Genomic DNA, 19,866 nt, shown 5'->3' with positions numbered 1-19,866 from the left:
TTTTTTGAAAATGTAAAAAACCTAAAATGCAATTGTGAATTCCAAAATGAGAATACATTTATTGGTATTGTATCAATCCTTTAAGCTAAATATAAGAATTCTGGTTTATTTTTAAAAAGAACAAAGAGAATTTCTCTTCACTGGTGATCTCTACTATGTACGCTATTTCTAAAAGGTATTACAATAAACAACTTAGCATAATTTATTATTGGTACTTATTTGGTGCTTAAATGCAATTGGTACTTGATTATATTGTTGGAATGTGTCTTTTTAACATTTTATTTTGTCTGTTCAAAACAAATAATAGGAAACACTTATTATAGATCTTTTTTATTCACTTAAACTTTCCAGTGTTAAAGCAACAAGAAAACATTTAGAATGTCCTTTGGTGGAATTTTATTACACTTTAGTATATATGTAAACTGATATTCTTTGATGCCAGCACGTTGCCAATACAGAGGAATCTCTGTACAACCAAAATAAAACCAAAAATAAAACATTTCTTCTATACTTTTTTTCGATTAAATATTTTAACAAGTTGCCTTTTAACACAATATAGGCAATGATACAAAAAGAAAAAATCTACATATTACTTTTTGTTTTTCAAGAAAATAACTGCATTTTATACAAAAAAAGATTAAATACACTGATGTTTTTCATAACCACTTTTTTTCAGGTGAACACTAGGATCATAGAGGATCTAGTGCTTCTAAGATATACAAGAGTATGATTGACTTGACTTGCTTTTTTGAGGGGCGGGGTCGGGGGGCAGGGGTTATTACACATGTGCGTCACTAACATCAGACATGAAATCTTTCAACCAACGAGGGTTACAGAGCAACGTTCACAAAAGCACAGGTTATAAGGGACTGAAGGAGTTGGGACAGGAACAGGTCAAAAGTGGCAGTCTGAATGGATTTCCTTATATCCACAATGCACTGACAGCAAAGAATGCTTCCATTTTGTTGGTCCACCCAAACTGGACAGTTCTATATTGCACCGCATCAGACTGATCAATAGCAATCCAGCTCACATTTTCTCTAAAGCATCCCAGTGTGTCTCTGCAGCTTGCATTGTGATCGCCGTTGAGTACTGCAGCTGCCATTGTCTTGGTGAGGCTGAAGGAAAAGCAGTCTGTGGACTTCAGAGCCTCTCCAGGAGAATAGTATCTATTATGGCTTAGTTCACTGGTCTCCGGATGTCTGTCAGCTTTATAAAGCAAAAGCTCAGTTTATATATGTATTGTTTTATCCTTTTTATTTGTCAAATATTTGCTTTCGTTTCGACACATTCCTTATCAATAGCCTGGTTCTGAAGCTGGTGGACTGCTCTGAAGCTTTTTTTTTCCCCCCTAAAGAGTTAGATGACAACAGACTCCTTGCAGCAGTGCAGCCAGAAGCAGCAGTAGTAGGTAGTAATGAGGAGGGGTTAGCACATTCTGGCCAGAGTTTGAACCACTGCAGCCTCCGGGCTCTTTTTCACATTTCTGCTTCTCGCACAGAAGGCCAGTGTAACCTGTGGGGCAGTGGCACCGGAGGTTGTTATGACACACTCCTCCATTCTGACAGCGGAGGAGCTCGTTGTCACACACCCGAGCTGTAGGGATAAACAGATTTAGGGAAAGGTGAGTGCTACAGAGGTGGTATTTTAAGCTGAACTAATATTTAAAAGTACTAAAGATAGATTTTTTTTGGCTTATATTATGCCAATTAAAATGAAATAAAAAAGCACAATGGTTTTCTGTTTAGTTTATTTTTCTCTAAATATTTTAATATTTCTTAATTTTGTGGGATATTTTTCATGCATTTGTGTTTTAAGAACTAGACTATGTTTCTCAGGAAAGTGTCCTTTAGTTAATTTGACTAGAAAAATAATCTAAAATGAGTCAGTATGTCCCTACATACTTATTAAATAAGTGTTCTTTAAACTCAAACCTATAGTATACGAGTATTTATATACTCTGGAAATTATTTACAGTAAATAAACCATACTCTTCAGTGTTTTCTACTGATAGACTCTGTAAGGAGGTAAACAATGATTTTTCATAAGTGTCTTTTCCTCCGCATGCAGTGAAGCCACAGATCCCATTAGCATTAGTGTAAATGGATGGAAATTCTGGTTCCTTCTAAGTGAGGAAATATCCATTACCAGTGGGTTTCTTTATCCTGGGAACAGACTTTGATCAGAAACTTTCACAATTCACTGTATTGTACTGTACTGTATACATACATATATGGGTAGTCTTCCATGTCTCCTTGCTAAAAATATACATTTTTTATCTCTTTCCCAATCAGTTGCCACACAGATGGACATAAAGTAAAGGCTGTATTTGTCCTTAAGGGAACCAGGTATGTGACAAACAACCTGTTATACTGTACCATAGCAGGCTGGGGACAATAACAGTCACTTCTGGAATTCAACACCCAGATTGGAATAAGGACCATAACTGAGAAGCCAAATGAAAGGACATAATATTTATGCCAAAACATCTTGAGGTTCAAAGAGGAGTCTTTACCAAGATATCAACTGCAGTATTGCTTTCTTTCTCAGGAGACTATGGTAAGAGTTTCCTTCAAAAATCTAAATGAGAAAAGACAGCCTCCAAATAAGAGTCTGAAAGTCTTTGTCTGAAAAGGTGATATGACTGTGCAATACAATTTAACTCTACTGGGGGTCTTCCCCTGTGGAAAGAATTTTGAGCAACTTTCAGGAAAAAAAAGCTAAATAAACAGGCTGCTTTCTATTTTACTCGCCAGTAGATATCATAAATATTGAAACTGAAGTTGTTGTGAGCTAAATTGATGAAGCGCTGGTGGAACGTAGGGTGCAAGTTGCACTGTAATACAATTTTAGATTCATAAGGAATTGCCTCTCAATGGCCAACCTTTTAGCTTCAAGCTCGCTGGACTAAGGTGCTGAAGCTAGCCATGAACCTGGGACAGGAACACGAGTAACCAAAATTACCAGCAGCAGTCACAGTATTTTATATCTTTACACTATATCTTTATATTGCACATCATTATATGATATACCTGGAAGTAGGATATAGTCAATTATACCACATATGTTTGGCTAAAATGTGGCATGGTGGTGGTGTGGTTAGTATTGCAGACTCAGAGAGCTTGGGGTACCTTCTCTTGCTCAAGAACTGCAAGTATAATGGAAATGATGAGAACCTCATTCCATTCTTTTTTTAGATGTTGTGAATCAAATGATAAAGTCTCACAATATAATCCTATTTTTCAAAACATATACAGTACATCACAGCTTCTGTATTTAGATGTACTGTATTTCAGTACACAGGCAAGCAACTGGTGTAAGTGGACAGCAAGTATGAATCATATTGCATATATGTATATACAGTATACTGTACGTGAATGTGCCTATAGTAATTTTGGTATAGAATATCTATTCAGAAATTGCACGTAGAGCAGGAAAAGCTACTGTAATAGTAAAGGATATTAATAAGCTTCTGTGTATGAGAAGCAGAAATATAAGGAACCACTATAGTTTAATATATTGGATAATGAGAGCACTTTTAGGTGAAGATGAAGACTGTATAATGCTGAAGTATGAAACATTTTGCACATTATTTTTGGTTGTGAAAACCTTCATTCATGCTACACGTAAAGCAGATTATAGACTCACTAGAGTGTAAAACTAATACCTTGGTGGCTTCTTGTCTAATTTTACAAGGAGATGAGTAAAACCAATGTGGCTGAAGCTTTGAAGGAACATGAACATTTCTGAAATGAAAATGTCTTCTACAAGCATTTATTTTTTATAGAATTCCAACAGATGCCCCTTCGGTGCTTGTTTACTGCTGCTCAGTGTCAGGACAAAAATGTCAGGACAGAAAAAGGTCAATATATCGTCAAAAGAAGTGTAAAACAACAACAAAAACCTGTGCATTAGTACCATAAAGTTACCTATTATTCAAACTGCTCTACTACAAATTTTGGTCCTGACCAACATTTCTAATAATATGGTGAAACTAGTGTATGTTATTTATTGAATTGATTTACAATATCAAAAACATTTTAACCAGTGGAAGGTGATGCATACACAATGGAATCTAACAAAAAACCTCCACCACCAGACCTCAATGAAAATTCAAAGTCATTAATGTTTTAAAAACATTCAGTATTTGTATGTGCAGAATCATTACCTCATAATCTTCCAACTAAATGCACTGATGACAAGACCTGTATATCCCACTAGTTTGATGATGGGCATGTTTTTGATTTTTTGAGTTTACTCTTTAACTTAACTAGGGGGGCAGTATCATTATACTTTATGATAATTACATTTGCTCTGAATATTTATGCATTGGTATAACTATTAAAATAATCGCCCACCTGGTCTATTCATAAAACCCTTATGAATACTACAGTATCTATTGCATTTACTTGCAGTAGGGCACTAGGAATATTTGCAGTCAGTAAGAAATTGCCCAATCTAAAAAGAAGGAATAGAATCTACGATATGTTTATTTTTCTATGATGAAAAGATTTCATATGAGTTTTTCAGCTTTTATAATGCCTTTTTTGCCATTTTGACATACTCTATGCATTTAAAATGAACAACAAGTTGAAAGCTAAATACTCGGCACAACAGGGACAGGGTTGCTGCTGTTTAAAACACTGTTTTAAGGACATCAAATTCAATCCCATTCAATTCCCTTTGAGAAAGTTCTCTTTCAACAACCACTTGTATATAGTGATGAAGAGTTAGAAACATTCATTTTTTCTCAGCCTGTATCCTTTCACAGTACTTTGCCTTGAAATTCAAAACAACAAAGAACGAGGAAATATGTAATGCAATACACTTTATCTATTATTCATTGGACCATGTATTCTTCCTCAAACATGATAATTCCTACATGCAAGTAAACACAAAACTGTGATAAAGTCCAATTCAATAAAACTGAGCATTTGTGTGGAAAAATAAAAGACAGATAAACTGTTTAAAAACAGAAGGAAGAATGAAATGACATTTGGCATCAAGAGACTTGTAATATTAAAGGGGAAAAAATAGGAAAATACTCTTATTAAAGGGCAGTAATAAATTAAATATGAAAGACATTAGAAAAAAAAGATTTGGTTCCTAGTACCAGAAATCCCTGTGATATTGCAATCTCTTGGAAATGCTTGCAGCATCTGTACAACTTAATTAAAATTAAATATGTGTAAAATAACATTTTACCCAGAGCATTTGACTTTAATTAAGGCATAGGCAAAACTTTATTAATTATATATCGGTTTCCCCTTTTGTCAGTCCCCCCACCATCATCTTTGCCCTTTTGCAAAAACGGAAATTGCAATAGGCGTTATTAAGTTTGCCCTGAAGAGAGAAGGTAGCAAGAATTACAATGTTCCAAAAAAGTTGAAATTAATAAATTTTGAAAAATGAATTAAGACATATGTTTGACACTAACGATTTGACATGTTTGCCAGACACCAAATACTTTGGATTCAATTCAATAATTTGCTCTCTGCCTGGTGGGGTACAGTTTTGTTGCTAGCCTTATATTAGTTGAGCTATTTCTTCAATTCTAAATATACAGAAAGAGGGTTAGGAGGTTGGTATCCACTGGCACTCATAATAGATACATTTTCAAATGGTCTGCTGACAGTTACATTGAGTGGTGTCATTGCAATAAGACACTGCAGGTATAAAAGAATAAAGTTCAATTTCCCTCATGTGGAGACATGTGGCTGTGTGGCCTGTTTTGTTTTTTGCCCCACAGAACCACATATGCGTGGGATGGTGCAGTATAATTTTACAATCAAGGAATAAGTAAAGCAAAAGTGTTAAAGCATTAAAGCATCATGATGAACAGGTGTTTTAGAACTCAGTTGGGAAAAGAACCAGAAAGCACAGTGGTCCCCCTGGGATCAGGTAGGTCAGCTCTGGTGTAAAGTAAGCACCGGTTAATTTTTTAAAGAATATACAAGATAAAGTCATTATAAGTTATATTTATCAGTTGAAACACTTTTTGTAAGAAACAATACTGTAAGTAAGATAAATTGTAATATACTGTAAGTGGGGCTGGCAAGAAATAGGTTTGCATTTGCTTTTGCAGTGGCATTAGCTGTTCCAAAAGTTTTCAGAGCCCCTCTTAGTTCTGTGCAGTTTACACAGTTTGATTTGCCTCAACTGATATAAGAGGCATGCACAGAGCTGGCAGATTGAAAGCTTGATTCATTACTCCAGGGAAACTTCACAAGGCTCCCTGTCCTCTTCGCAAGACAACACAGTTTGCATACACTGACTTTTGATGTGCCGCTTTTAAAAACAAATGTTTTAGTTTGGTGTGGTGAATATATTAGAAAAAAAGTCTCACTTGATGAAAAAGGGAGAAAGAATATGTCTATTTTTAGTAGATGGCAAAATGCTATACAGTGCTCAGTGAACAGCTGGAACAGGATAAGAAACTACAACAAAATATCCTGTCACATTTGGAAAGATGACAGTGACTACCCTTTCAGAAATGCTTTTGAAAAATGTTAAAAGGTTATCAGGTGTGAAGCGATACATGTTTCCCTGATATTAGTCTTTCTTCTGGAAAACAATAACTCTGGTTTTGTCCTGATTGACTCTAAGTGCCCTAGCCTCACAATACTGTTCTGGCAGTACAAGGCTCTACTGCAGTCCTGTTTTGTGGGTGACAGGAGACCTTTGTGTTTGTGACTTAAGAGATGGAAACATTCTAGAAGAACAAAACAAGTGGTGGAAACACACTCATGCCCTCTGTCAATCTGTACAACAGACTTGGACCATAAGCAGATATCAGATCAATCAAGCTGATCAAATCTTATCCTGCCATTTTACTCAGTTCAGGGTACTTGTTTTGAAAACAGCAGGAGAAATATTTTAAATCATTTTAATACAGGTCACAAAGTATTATGCAATGATGACTATTGAATGATATGGGATGATTTCCCAGTGTGAATGGCCATTCCTTAATGAGTCTATGCTAAAACGTAAGATTCTCAGCAATAATTTGCTGCAATCCTATATCTTTACAGTATGAATGGCTGTGAAAACAACAGCTTAATCATAGAGCAACTGGGATGAAATCATTTAAACTCAAGAGCATAAGACCTCCTTGAAAAGAAATACATTACATCAATAAAAAACTTTTACTTTTTCATTTTTGCTCTTTGCTTACTGGACTCATTTGTGATGTGACAGTCTGCATGTGTTGGCACTTTCAAATTCACAATGAATAGATTTATTGAAATACATTCTGTGCACTTACAGTACGATCAGAGGTAACAGAAAAGGCTCTATTTCAGAGCACTCAACATCCTGGAAATTAAAGTAATATGAGGTTGTATTTTTCCTTTTTTACTTAAGTTTTAGCTATATACAGTATATACAAAACAAAATTCCCATATCCAAACCTCACATATTTTAGATGGACCTGTCAAAGACAAGTTCAGACTGGCCCAGTGATGGCACTGCTTTGTTTTAACAACCTCTCACTTCATATTAGTATGCTAGGAAAAAAGTACAGTGACTCCAGAGGGCATATGAATCTCATCATGCTGGATTTTTTCATTTGATTTTGTCCACCAAGAACCCAAGTATTTTTATAAGGTAAGTGCAGGAAAATTGAGGTTAGAGGAGCTCATGAATATATTCCACAACATTCATAGTTAAATCCCCATATTCAAAGGCAAGTGAACATATATTTTGAAGGCCGTAAGTACTATACCATACTTTTACTCAAATACAAAATTCCTGTTTACTCCAATTATTTCTATATTTACAAAGCAATATCAGTTTCTGTTTAAAAAGAGTTTTTGGGGTAATTTTCTTTTATCCTCGCATTTTATTTTCATTTTGAATTCACAGTCGCATATCAACCTAATTTGCAGTTCCATACCTGTGTTGATATAAGAAAATAAGACACTTGCATCTTTCAAGATGAAGGCTGCTGAGGTCATTTCTGTTTGCATTGTGAATTCAGAATGGGAGCAACTATTCTTTGATGTTAAGTAATTTGAAAAAATTGGAGCAGTTCTTCCTAATAATCTCCTGGTGATGTTACCCCTACTTACTTCATCTTATGCCATCAATTTAGGAACCTGTTGAGCAAGCAATGGTTACTGTGAGATGGAAAGAATATACAGTACATGGAAAGAAATCTAGATGATTGCTTGAAAGCCACTTCACTGCTGAAGAAAAAAAATCTTCTGTAACAGGGGTCTATGAGCCTGTTACAAAGTGGTATAATCCAATGGAAAAAGGATAGTGCTGAATTCTTCCACAGTGGGAGACCTGTCTATTGGTAAAATGGAATTCACCGATGCCTGAGGAAGTGCTCAGTATGTAAGAGCTGGGAGATTCCACACACCACACACACAGTACTGCACATGACTTCTACATCTGTATTCACATGGTTTATGGATAGTTAAATGTATAACGAACAAGTAACAGGTTTACTCCATGCTGAAAAGAGAGTTAAGTAAACAACGTTTCGGCTGTGGAGCCTTCTTTGGGTGTAAGAAAGATAGGACAGTCAGCAAAGATAATATAGCATAGGAGAACAAGCCAGGAGAGAGGAGGAGGCGGGAGCAGGGGAGAGGCAGAGTGGCCAATCAAGTGGTGCGAGGTCGAGAGAGGTGAGGAGAGGTGTGAAACGAAACCTACAAATGAATTAGAAGACAACAAGTCTGTCGTTGAGAGAAGGGGGAAGGTGTGAACCAAGTTTTCTGGATAATTTTAGTTTTTGATGTCTTTCTGCTATAGGAGTTAAGAAACCCTACTTTGAGAACGTAGACGAAGAGATCAGAGTGATCATGGCCATTGGAGGTGAAATGAGAAACTATGGGCTTGGAGAAATCTTTAATCTTCACAGAACTAACATGTTATCTGAAGCGGTCTCAGAGTCTCCTTCCTGTTTCCATAATGTAGATGGCTGGGCATTTACGGCAAGAAATACAGTAAATAAGGTTGCTGGAGGTACAAGATCAGGATGACCCGACCTAACAACCGCATCCCTTTGGTGCTTCCCTACCACCCTAACACACTTTCTATGCCCAGGACTATTAATGACCACTTTCCTATCCTACAGAATGACCCCTCCTTTGGGGCTCTCTTTTCTGACCACCCTATCATCTCATATCGCCGACCACCTAATCTGCGTAACCTTCTTGTTCAAAGCTCCCTTGACCGCCCGCAGCAATCATCCACACCAGGCACTTTCCCCTGCAACAGAGCTCACTGTATCACCTGCAAGTAGATATCTAACACCACACTCATTCAAGGCCCCCCAGGACAATTCCGGATCACTCAGATGACATCTTGTACCTCCAGCAACCTTATTTACTGTATCTCTTGCAGTAGATGCCCAGCCATCTACACTGTGGAAACAGGAAGGAGACTAGGAGACTGCTTCAGAGAACATGTTAGGGCTGTGAAGATTAAAGATTTCTCCAAGCCCATAGTTTCTCATTTCACCTCTGACGGCCATGATCACACTGATCTCTCTGTCTGTGTTCTCAAAGTAGGGTTTCTTAACTCCTTTAGCAGAAAGACATCAGAAACTAAAATTATCCTGAAACTTGGTTCACATCCCCCTTCTCTCAATGCCAGACTTGTTTTCTTCCAATTCTCTCTATTCATTTGTAGGGTTGTTTCAAACCTCTCCTCACCTCTCTCGAACCGGCACCACTTGATTGGACACTCTGCTTTTCCCTTGCTCCTTCTCTCTCCTGGCTTGTTCTCCTATGCTATATTATCTTTGCTGACTGCCCTATCTTTCTTACACCCGAAGAAGGCTCCACAGCCGAAACGATGTGTTTCCTTTCTTCTCTTTTCAGCATGGAATAAACCTGTTACTTGTTCCTTTGCAGCCTACACATGCTGACGCAGCTACTCACCTGCACTAGTTAAATGTATAATACTAAAATTCGCTGCAATGAAAAACTTTCACTTTTATTGTTCATTTTATGGTATAAAATCCTTGAAAAATCTCAGTACACCCAAGGTTGAAAAATGGTAGCACTTCACACAGAAACACATTTGAAAATCAATACCTTCAACATAACAGAAATGAAAGGAAGATTTCTATAGGAATGAAGATGTTAAATTAATGTTTGTTTTATTGAGTTACTTCTGCTTGCATACTAATTATGTTGTGGCATAATAAAATCCAGGAATGTTTTGTTTCATGCTTCATTACAAACAAACCAAGTAATAAAAAAGTCATTCGTTTTGTGTCTTTAACCTAAAACTTATATTCATGCAGGTCTATAAATAAGCAAATCAAAGTTCAAATAAAGCCACCAAAATTTCAAAATATCATAGTTACACATTAAGAAATCTACCGAGGAGAACAGCAATTCATAAAGAGAAATCGAACAAAGGTAAAAGCATTTATACAGGAAAATGCAAGCATTTTTTATCTTGTGCTAGCACTTATTTTTACAATATAAAATTGTTGTCTTTGTCTTTTCTGCTCTTTAGGTATGTAGCGGCACATGCTGGCAATCAGAAGCTGCAGCAGCAAAAAGTGCAGAAGGGCTGCTTAGGAGGATTTTACTTACATTTGCAGCCATTGTCCCATATATATCCCGGCAGACACACATCGCATTTAGACCCTGTTGTTCCCTCCTTACATTTACAAAATCCTGTGCCATTACAGTGATCACTGTCTGAGCCAAAGGGATTACAATTACAGTCTGTTGAAACAAGACACATACACAGACACTGGAGACTAGTATATGGGTTAACGGTTTAACAACTCTAATAAAAAACAACTCACAATCTCAAAGAAATTCATCAGGACAAAGGATGTGCAGAGATTTGTTTCTTATTCAAGCAGACTTCCAAATCAACAACCACTTTTAGTACAGAATGCTATCATTTACATGGCAATTAAATGTGCTTTGGAATATGAAAAAAAACATTATTGGTGTATTTAAATTAATAACAATATGCTTATAAGAAAATGTGTTTATGCAATTATTCATTATATTATATAATTATTTAATGTCCTGCAATCCAGCATTATTTTTCATAGATAACCTTTATATTAGACTAGAAATGAAATGATTGCAAAAGATGGTAGCCAGTTGCAATATATTCTTGAGTCAATGTTTCTGAGAAAACATGATGCATGAACATATTTTAGATTACGCACAGTGTATTAACACACATCTCAACACATTTAACATAATAAGGTCTTCTCTCTTTATCTTAACATGAAACGAATCTAGCCGTCATGCATGATTATGTTTATAGGACTATTACAGGAACATTTCCTTTTGGCATTGCTACATTAATCAGAAAGTTATTGGAGCTAATATTTACATGAAAATATAATCTACAGACTATGGGAAGCAATTATGTCCTTAATAATAAATTAAATCATGTTATTCAATGCATCATTCAACAATGATATGTGAGATACAACAAGAATTGCAAGTTTGCAAACTTAATATTCACAACACGGATAAGTTAAATTCAGAGGAAAGATCAGATTTTAATGTGTAATGCCCTCATGTTAGTCAACAATGATGAGTATAGCTGCCATAAAATTCATTAGATGTGAAATTATTCATTTAAGATTATGCGTAGACACAAATAAGACAATGCAACAGGGCAAATTATCCATAAAAGCATTCCTGATAATAGTCAAATGCCTATGAGCTAGCAAGAGGGGAAGTTTTACTTTTGCTTGCTCTGTTTTCTGTGAATAAGAGTGGTCTGCTATTGTATTGTTCGAAATGATTAAAACTAATGCTAAGATGAATTATGCATAAATAGAAGCTAAAGAATAGCCACGTATATTTCACTCTGGCAATAGTCATTTTATAAAAAACTAATATTTAAAATAACATACTTATGAATACGCACATTATCTATAACATAAACCATTGACTCACACTCACTACGCAAAACCTTGGATAGACTATTCCAATTCTAACATCAGTAAAATTGTTAAACATTTAGTTAGTAGCTCAAACTGAACTAAGATAAAATTCCTGATGCCTGAGAATAACTGTTTCATGTATCACCAGCTTCTTCTCCCCTGTGCTACTGACTGATTGATGTATGAAGCATGTTCCCTTTGAGCTAAGAGCTCTGAATTCTTATTCAAGAAAGAAGATAGTTAAGCCTTGGTTGGCAAAACCAACAAAAGGCATTCTGTTTCCTTAGCACTCCTGGGTTCATTTAGAGCCAGGGATTGTATGGCTCTGTTACATCAGGGTACCAATTAATGTCTGTGCTCAAAAAGCTTAAGCTTTCCAATATATGTTAAAGACTGCATTATCTCAAAAGCATTATTATTCAGCTTCTGTTTTCTTGTTGAAAGAGATTGGTAAGGTGCACCATACCAGACTGCTGTCATTTAAATAGCAAAGAAAAGTGAATATTGCATTTGGATACCATCTTCAGCAGCTCTGTGGGGAAAATGTGGAAAAAGGGGAAAACTAGGAAGTGAATGAGGCTGTACTGCCTTAAAAATTATATTGGAGGTAGACAGACATATATATATATATTTTATGTTTATGTATTTAAAAAAAGTGCATATATGATGAATGGTTTAAGTGCATATATGTTTCTGTATACTTATTTGTATCCTTTGTTTTTTGTATATTATTCAAGAATTCACTAGCTTAGAAAAATAAAAATACATCTAAAGCTGCAAAATAAAGAAGCTAGAGTTATTGTCTTAAATATATGACATAATGTAATAACATATTCATTTAACATGCACAGCATCATTTCAGAAAGAAAAATTAACCTGTACTAGTTAAGACTGACCTTTTTCATTTGAGTAATTGGCAAGTGAAATGCATAACAACATCATTTATTGATATAGCGCCTTTCAAGATACATCATATTGGGTAATATAACTGTAGGGTGGAGTGCTTACAAAATCTAATAAATTAAAACTAAAAAATAAGCATTAGCAAATAAGCTCAGACCTCTTTTCTTTCATTTGTAACTCACTATAGACAATGGCAAGTTCATAGATTTAAACAGTCAGAAGGACATGGGTTCTAACACGAAAGATTGAAAATCAAGAATGTTATTACACAATTAATTTGATTTTAAATGAGATGATTTTTACACACATACATTGAGTTTCATACTGTAGAAATATTCTAATGAGCACAGGTCTACTTCCATCATTTAAATGTATGTTTCATTTTTAAGACTAATCCCTTCAGACTCAAATCTGGGCTTGAAATCCCATACATCTTTTCTTGTCTCAAAAGAAAATATGCATGCTATATTGTTTGTTGACAGGCGTACCTGGAAATGGGTAGTTAAGAGGTTGCCTGGCTGTCCTATTTTACTTGATAAAATTTATGTTTTCCAAATAGAATGGTGTCAATTATATCCAACACCAGGCATGACTCGTGAAATGTTTTGCATTTTAAATTTTCACAGAATTCATGAGACATACATTTGCATTGCCTCCTATTCTAATTGCTACATAGTATCATCTCAGGCAGCATTTCAACATTTATTGACAGATTCCCTGAAGAAGCTTCTCTCTTGTCCTTTCAATGCTAAATTCCTAAGCTGTACAAAACTTAAACCCAAAACTGTTTATTTCTCTCTTTTTTTTTCTAATGAGAAACGTAGAGAAATTTAAAATAATATTGTTTCCCGGCAGTCTGGGCAACATGAAGGCAATTAAATCAACATCAAGTCTTTGCAATTTTTTTTTTTACCTTGATCATGGAGGGAGAAATAAAAAACAGAGCTAGATTGCCAACCTGGTGCTGGACACCGCTTGTTCCTAAAGCTCAGCCGCACATTCTGTTTTGCAAATAAATTACATCTCTAGGCCTCAATCACCCTAGAGGCATTTTCTCTTTGGACACTTTCAATAATGAAGCAATAATCGCGTTTCTCTCTAATTTAAATTCCCTTTGGGTGCAGAAATGTCTACTCCAAGGGAGCACCGACATTGTGTTAGTGACACCTTCAAGCTTTATTTGGAAATAAAATCTAATCTGTTATGGAAACATTGTCCAAAGCAAAACTATCACAATGGCAGATTTACCTTAGAGATGAAATATATAAAAAAAATTAATATAAGCTAATTAGACCCGGAGGAAAAAAACACCTCAACAAGTGTGTAACTTTAATAGCATTCACACCTAGAGGCCAAAAGGAAGCAAGATTATTGTATGAAACTTTTCAACCTAGTTATTGAAATAAATTGCCTAAACAGATGTCTTTCTTAGTTAATGTGTTACATTTTCAATATGAAAACATAAGATGTAATCCACATAACTGAAAAATATTGAAATGTAACATTAGATTTTCAGGTGCAAAAATGTGAAAAGTTCACAATAGCACATGGGAATTTCCAAATATCTTTTTTTATGGAATTAAAATACTCTATACATATAAATATGTAAAATACATAACATATGTATACATTCCATAACATGCTTCATATAAGTAACGTTTAATATTTCTATTAATGTATTGAGAATTTCAAATACTTTACATATGAGAAGCACATTATACTAAGATTAATCAAAATTAGATATGGTTTCTGAATTAAGTATTTCATGTTATAAAAATAAACCTGATGAAGTAAATTATTTATAAAAGCACAGTTTGTGCTTATTTATGGACTGTCTCTGACAGTAATTTTTGCATAGTACATCAATAGTGTGTAACTTACAGGATTTTGTGTATTTTAGGGTACACTATATAACAGTATAGGCTATTGTTTTGTCTTTAATAACATGTTAGAGCAGTTTTTGTCTAATTTACATAATCATATACAGTATGATGCATTTCATTATGTTTTACTCCCAAACCGTAACACACATTAATGAAATAAAGTTTTCATACACATTGAGGCAATATGAATATATTAACAGATTTTATAGATTTGTTACTGGGGTGCATATCTTAATTCAGTGTTACAGCAAAATCTCCCAAATGTTACACCATCTTGGAGAGAACATCTGTTTGGAAACACCTGGTTAAATTCTCCTGACAGATCTGAATATTCACAGAGCAAAAAAAGCAAGGTAATGTTGTGGAAGAGAGTAGTGCCCCCTACAGTTTGTGCAAAATCCCAGAACTGGAATGCATTTGTCAATGATATGTGTATCAGTTTAAAAATTCCCCAATTTATGTATGTTTCTTTGTTCTTTCAGAAATAGGATAGCACCTTAAGAGTTTTGATGTAATTAGAATCTATAAATATTGTGCAATTACAATTTTCACCTTTATTTCTTACTTTCCCATTGTCTGCAGTGAGTAACCAATGAAAACGGTGTTAAAGTCACCGTATCAGGTCTGTGAAAACAGCTAGCAGGAAATGAAAAGGTGGTTGATTAACCACATAGCTGTCACATGATCATGCTGGAGGACATACGCTGCAATTATTTATTATGATGATCAAACTGACCTATGCACACATTTTCATCGTCCAGCTCTGCTGTAGCGTTTCTGTAGTAGCCGAGCTTGCATAACTGACAGTGCTGCCCTCTAGTGTTGTGCTTACAGCTCACACAAATGACTGAGTTTAGCAGCTCGATGTAACTGCACCGGTTGGAGTGGCCGAAGCATTCACAGTCTTGCAAGGAAGAACAGAGATGTATACAAAATGTATACAGCAGCAGATATAGAGCATATCACATGCGTGATTAGGATGAAAAAATGAACAGAGTAATGGCTGCAAGTTAGCACAAGACAGCAGTATTAGATGTCCAATCACCTTGGGCTTATGAACTGCATGTTGTTCAAGCATGGCCTTCAAGCACATAGAATATGGATGGGTGTCCAGAACACTACAAAAGCAATGTTTATATGAAACTATAGCATGATAATTTAAAATAATTAGAGGATGTAATTTTCGACCTTGGCAGGCATGAACATACCGTGCATTTTGAAATTTATATATATATCATATACACAATATATATTGCAAGACTGTATTTTTAAATCCGAATGGTAAAATAATTTAAATACAAGGAGCTGGAACTTTCATATTTTAAGATATGTCCCGCACTTGTATAAGTCAAGAACTGTAGAAATCCCATAGTGTATAGCTGTGCATATCCTGCTCTATACTGCACACTCCCTATATACACTGTATATTGGAGCAAGGTTTGAACATAATTGCTAACACATACAGTGAGCTCCTCTGTCCCTCCACAGAGGAATATCAGGAAGGCTTTGTCTGATACTATAAAGGATGGTCTGCACTCTTTTTATAATAACACAGTTGCAACAAATACAATGGACTGAACAAAGAAAAGGAAATACAGCACTGACAAAATATTATAACTATATGAAGTTGCTATATTAGACAACTTTGACTTGCGTCTCATACCAATAAGTACTTGTTTTGAGTACTTGTGGAATATACCTTTATCAATGACAGTACTCTTGAAGTGTAAGAACCTAGTTTATCAGCCTGAGGTGCATATCCACATAATAATGAAAGATAAAAATTCAGTGACACATAGAATACGTTTACCTAGATAAAGATCAAACAATTATTTTGCCTAGCACTTAATGTATAGAACAGCTACAATTTACAAAATGCCTTAGACACGTTTCTACAAATTGTACTCTCAAATTTCTGCAAAGCAGAATTAGATCGTCTACATGATAATACTGCAACACACAGCAGTCTTACTCAGTGTTTAGAAAATACCAGCAACTTTAGTTCTTACTGTATATGATCAAAAAGGAAAGTAGAACAGATAATTCTAAAATGACATAAGTTCTAATTTCAAATATTAAATGTCCTAATGGTGAAATTATACCAAAATGCAAGCAACATAAAATTATTATCAAACATACACTAGGAAATATCCTTGATCCAAATAATTGTTTTTTTAACTTTTGTCTCTTTAACTGTGCTAAAAGCACTTCATTTTTGTTTATTGAACTTAAAATATAGGAGCTTTAAAAAACATTTGTGTCTCCAAATCTGTGTTGAGGTATAAAAAATGGGATGACAGTTACAACTTTCTAAAGAATGCTAACATTCTTGTAGGTGGTATTAAGTTTTAACAATACTTTGATTTATGTGGACAGTATGCAGTCTGTTAATGGATATAAATGATAGTTATGGATACCCTTTATGATTGATTGCCCTGTTAAGAAAAACATTATTGAAAAGAAAATAATCTTATGAACAATTTAAAGCTTGACATTTATAGTTCTTACTTAGAAAACTTTCTATATTCTCAAATGTCTGGTATTTTCATCTTTAAAATTGTATTTATGAAGTACACTCCAAATAGCAAAATATGTCAAATTAACATTTCTTGTTGCATAAAACTGTTACATATCATATTTAATAGAAAAAAAACAAATAAGTTGATAAATTTCACAAATGTATGAAGACTTTGGCTGCACTGGAATGATTCAAATTTACTTCAATACAAATTAAAAAATGTAATTGCACTTTGTTTAATCTTTAAGGTGTTAATGCTCACTTCTGATTAAATGTACAGTAGGTAGATTGTAGTTAGCAAGTTATTTTTTGTATAAAGCAACATTACTTTATGCGACAGTTTTTGCACATTAAAGGCAAAGGTTCAGAATTTTTCAGTCATTAATTAAAGTGAAAAAACTCCTCTAAAATAGAACAACTTAATTTTTTTCAATCTGTTGTTCTTCAATACTGAAAGGGAAAGACGTGCCTGGTAGTTACCATATACACTTCACGATTATTCTAGATTCATACAGTGTGCAAGCTCTCACAACAAAAACTAACACAGGGAGGCACTGTATGAATCTTAGAATTCCTACCTCTCTTGCTGTTTGCAACGTGAATTGAAGGGACAGTTGACAAAGCAACTTGTGGAGCAACTAGATAAGTTAAAAAAAGATAATGCCTCCATTAAACAGAGAAAAGGACTTGAGTCTTTATACTATGAAGAACACTTTTCTGAGTCAACAACAGTAGAAAGGGGTTTATGGATTTAATACAACAATCACTAAAATGACACAAAGTAAAGCTACTGGATGTATTTAAACTACTTGTTAAATGAATAGGAAACAATCAAACAAATTGTGTATGACAAAATTATTAAAGAGAATATTTATTGATGGTTGATCACAAGACCAATTTTGTTAACTTTCTTATACTCCCAATTTATCAGTATTGTTGGGTGTTTTTTTCTTCCCAAAATAAAAGGGAATTCCTTTTTAATGCATGGCACTTGGATTGCTTAGATTCGCTTCAATGATGTGCTACCATCTCTAATGTTATACAGTTTTGAACACAGAAAGAACTTTAATACAAGTTTTAATTCAAATTCCATTCCCAAAAAATATAGTACTTTGTTTGCAATTATTTTCAACTCCACAAATCCTGCAAAAATATACAAATAAGGAAACAAAATCTTTATTGATTAAACTGTATGCTACAGTATATAAGACAGTACTTACTGTAAAAGCAAAAGCAAATGGTACTGTGAGGTGAAATTCTAGTGAGATATTAATGCTTTCTTATTTGAGAAAAAAACATCTAACCGTCCTCTGGAATAAATAGCCATTTTTTTAACAAAACGTTTGTGGAATGAATACTGGAATCAAAGAAACTGTAGAAACCAAAACACACAAAATGCTTAGAGCACGAGTCAAAATGACCAGAGTTTCTCATTGTACTTGTAGTTACTGCTATAAAATGTTCCTTTTGTGATGAGATACAGTTTCATTCACTGACAAAGATATGCACACACACTGGCCTGACTCAGTGACTTTAGAAATTCCAAATATTGGTAACAGCAGCATAGTTGCATAAAAAAAAATGAAATATCTACTTTAGGAATAAATATTAATTAGCACTGACTGATTGACAGTGTGAGGAAACAGAACCGTTTAAACAGATTTTCACGGATAAATGGATCTCAACAAGTGCAAAACAGATGATTGTGCCTGCTACTTTGACTTTATGTATGCAAAAAACACAATTTGAAGTCTGTTTTAGATGGTTCTGCCTCCTTGCATTGTGAAACGGCCAGGGATAATTGATATTCACATTACCATACCTCGCAGCGCCTGCTTGCACTTAACAGACACCTTAACCCTGAATAAACCCTGTAAGATATCTATCTACATTGTATATTCAGCCACAATGCTGTTTTTTATTTATATTTATTTTTTGTGTTATTTATCAAGTAGGTAAAGCCTCTTTAAGCTACGGAACAGACTTAAACTTGCTTTATCATTTTTAATATTTACAAAAGGATTAAATAACTAACAACTAAGTGGAAATGCAAAGTGCCATAATGTTATTCAATTTTCATTGAAAAAGAAAACCTTTTAAACTTGTCAAATAAATAAATATATTTTAAATGAACAACACTCGTATGCAGTATTTGTTCATAACATGACCTTTCTGCATCGATCCGGGCTCTTCTTGAAGGAATTTGATTCAGGTTCTTTGTGAGAATGAAACTTCAGGATCGCTGTGGACCATTGGCCTTTCATTAAGCACTGATCATGCACTTTCTTTCATCTGCTTTGGGTCTGCTCAAATCAGCCCAGATCCTAAAGTCTGTTATGCTGTTCTGAGTGGACTGTTTTACACTAGAGACAGCTTAATCCACGTCACTGTGACCCTGTTGTTTGGGTTGGAGTGCCAGTATGAAAGCCCCTGTGAGCTTGACAGTTCTGTAATAACTGTTGATGTCAAGACTAAAGAAAAATGCATTGAATATCCTTGCAAACACATACTGTACATACAGTATATGACGTCTTAAAAATATATATACTGTGCATACAGCATGCTGGTTATGATTAACAAAAAACAGTTGAAATCCATTACGGAAATGCACCATTACCCACTAAATTAGAGGCCTGCAGGGCATTTCTAGTGAGACCAATTAGAAACAAATTAAA

General features: G+C 34.6%; 1 protein-coding gene across 6 annotated transcripts in view; it reads right to left on the bottom strand.

The window, feature by feature from the left end:
- Nucleotides 1-314: 314 nt before the first annotated feature.
- The window catches only part of ntng1a (netrin g1a), a 124,562-nt gene continuing 105,010 nt past the window's right edge, over nucleotides 315-19,866 (bottom strand). For 2 of the 6 annotated variants that reach the window (XM_088598371.1, XM_088598370.1), the window contains exons 6-8: nucleotides 15,410-15,577; nucleotides 10,560-10,694; nucleotides 315-1,596 (exon numbers count right to left, since the gene is read on the bottom strand). In XM_088598371.1, coding sequence (XP_088454497.1) covers nucleotides 1,352-1,596; nucleotides 10,560-10,694; nucleotides 15,410-15,577 — 548 coding nt within the window. In that variant the 3' untranslated portion in view covers nucleotides 315-1,351. Of the gene's footprint in view, nucleotides 1,597-10,559; nucleotides 10,695-15,409; nucleotides 15,578-17,769; nucleotides 17,830-19,866 lie in introns of all 6 variants that reach the window. The other 4 variants (XM_088598374.1, XM_088598375.1, XM_088598373.1 and 1 more) reach the window with 3 other exon arrangements.

This window comes from Lepisosteus platostomus, chromosome 11 (assembly GCF_059453375.1).
Source record: "Lepisosteus platostomus isolate fLepPlt1 chromosome 11, fLepPlt1.hap1, whole genome shotgun sequence".
Taxonomy (NCBI): Eukaryota; Metazoa; Chordata; class Actinopteri; order Semionotiformes; family Lepisosteidae; genus Lepisosteus; species Lepisosteus platostomus.
The sequence above is the reverse complement of the archived record's forward strand: the minus strand, read 5'-3'. Positions and strand labels throughout refer to the sequence as shown.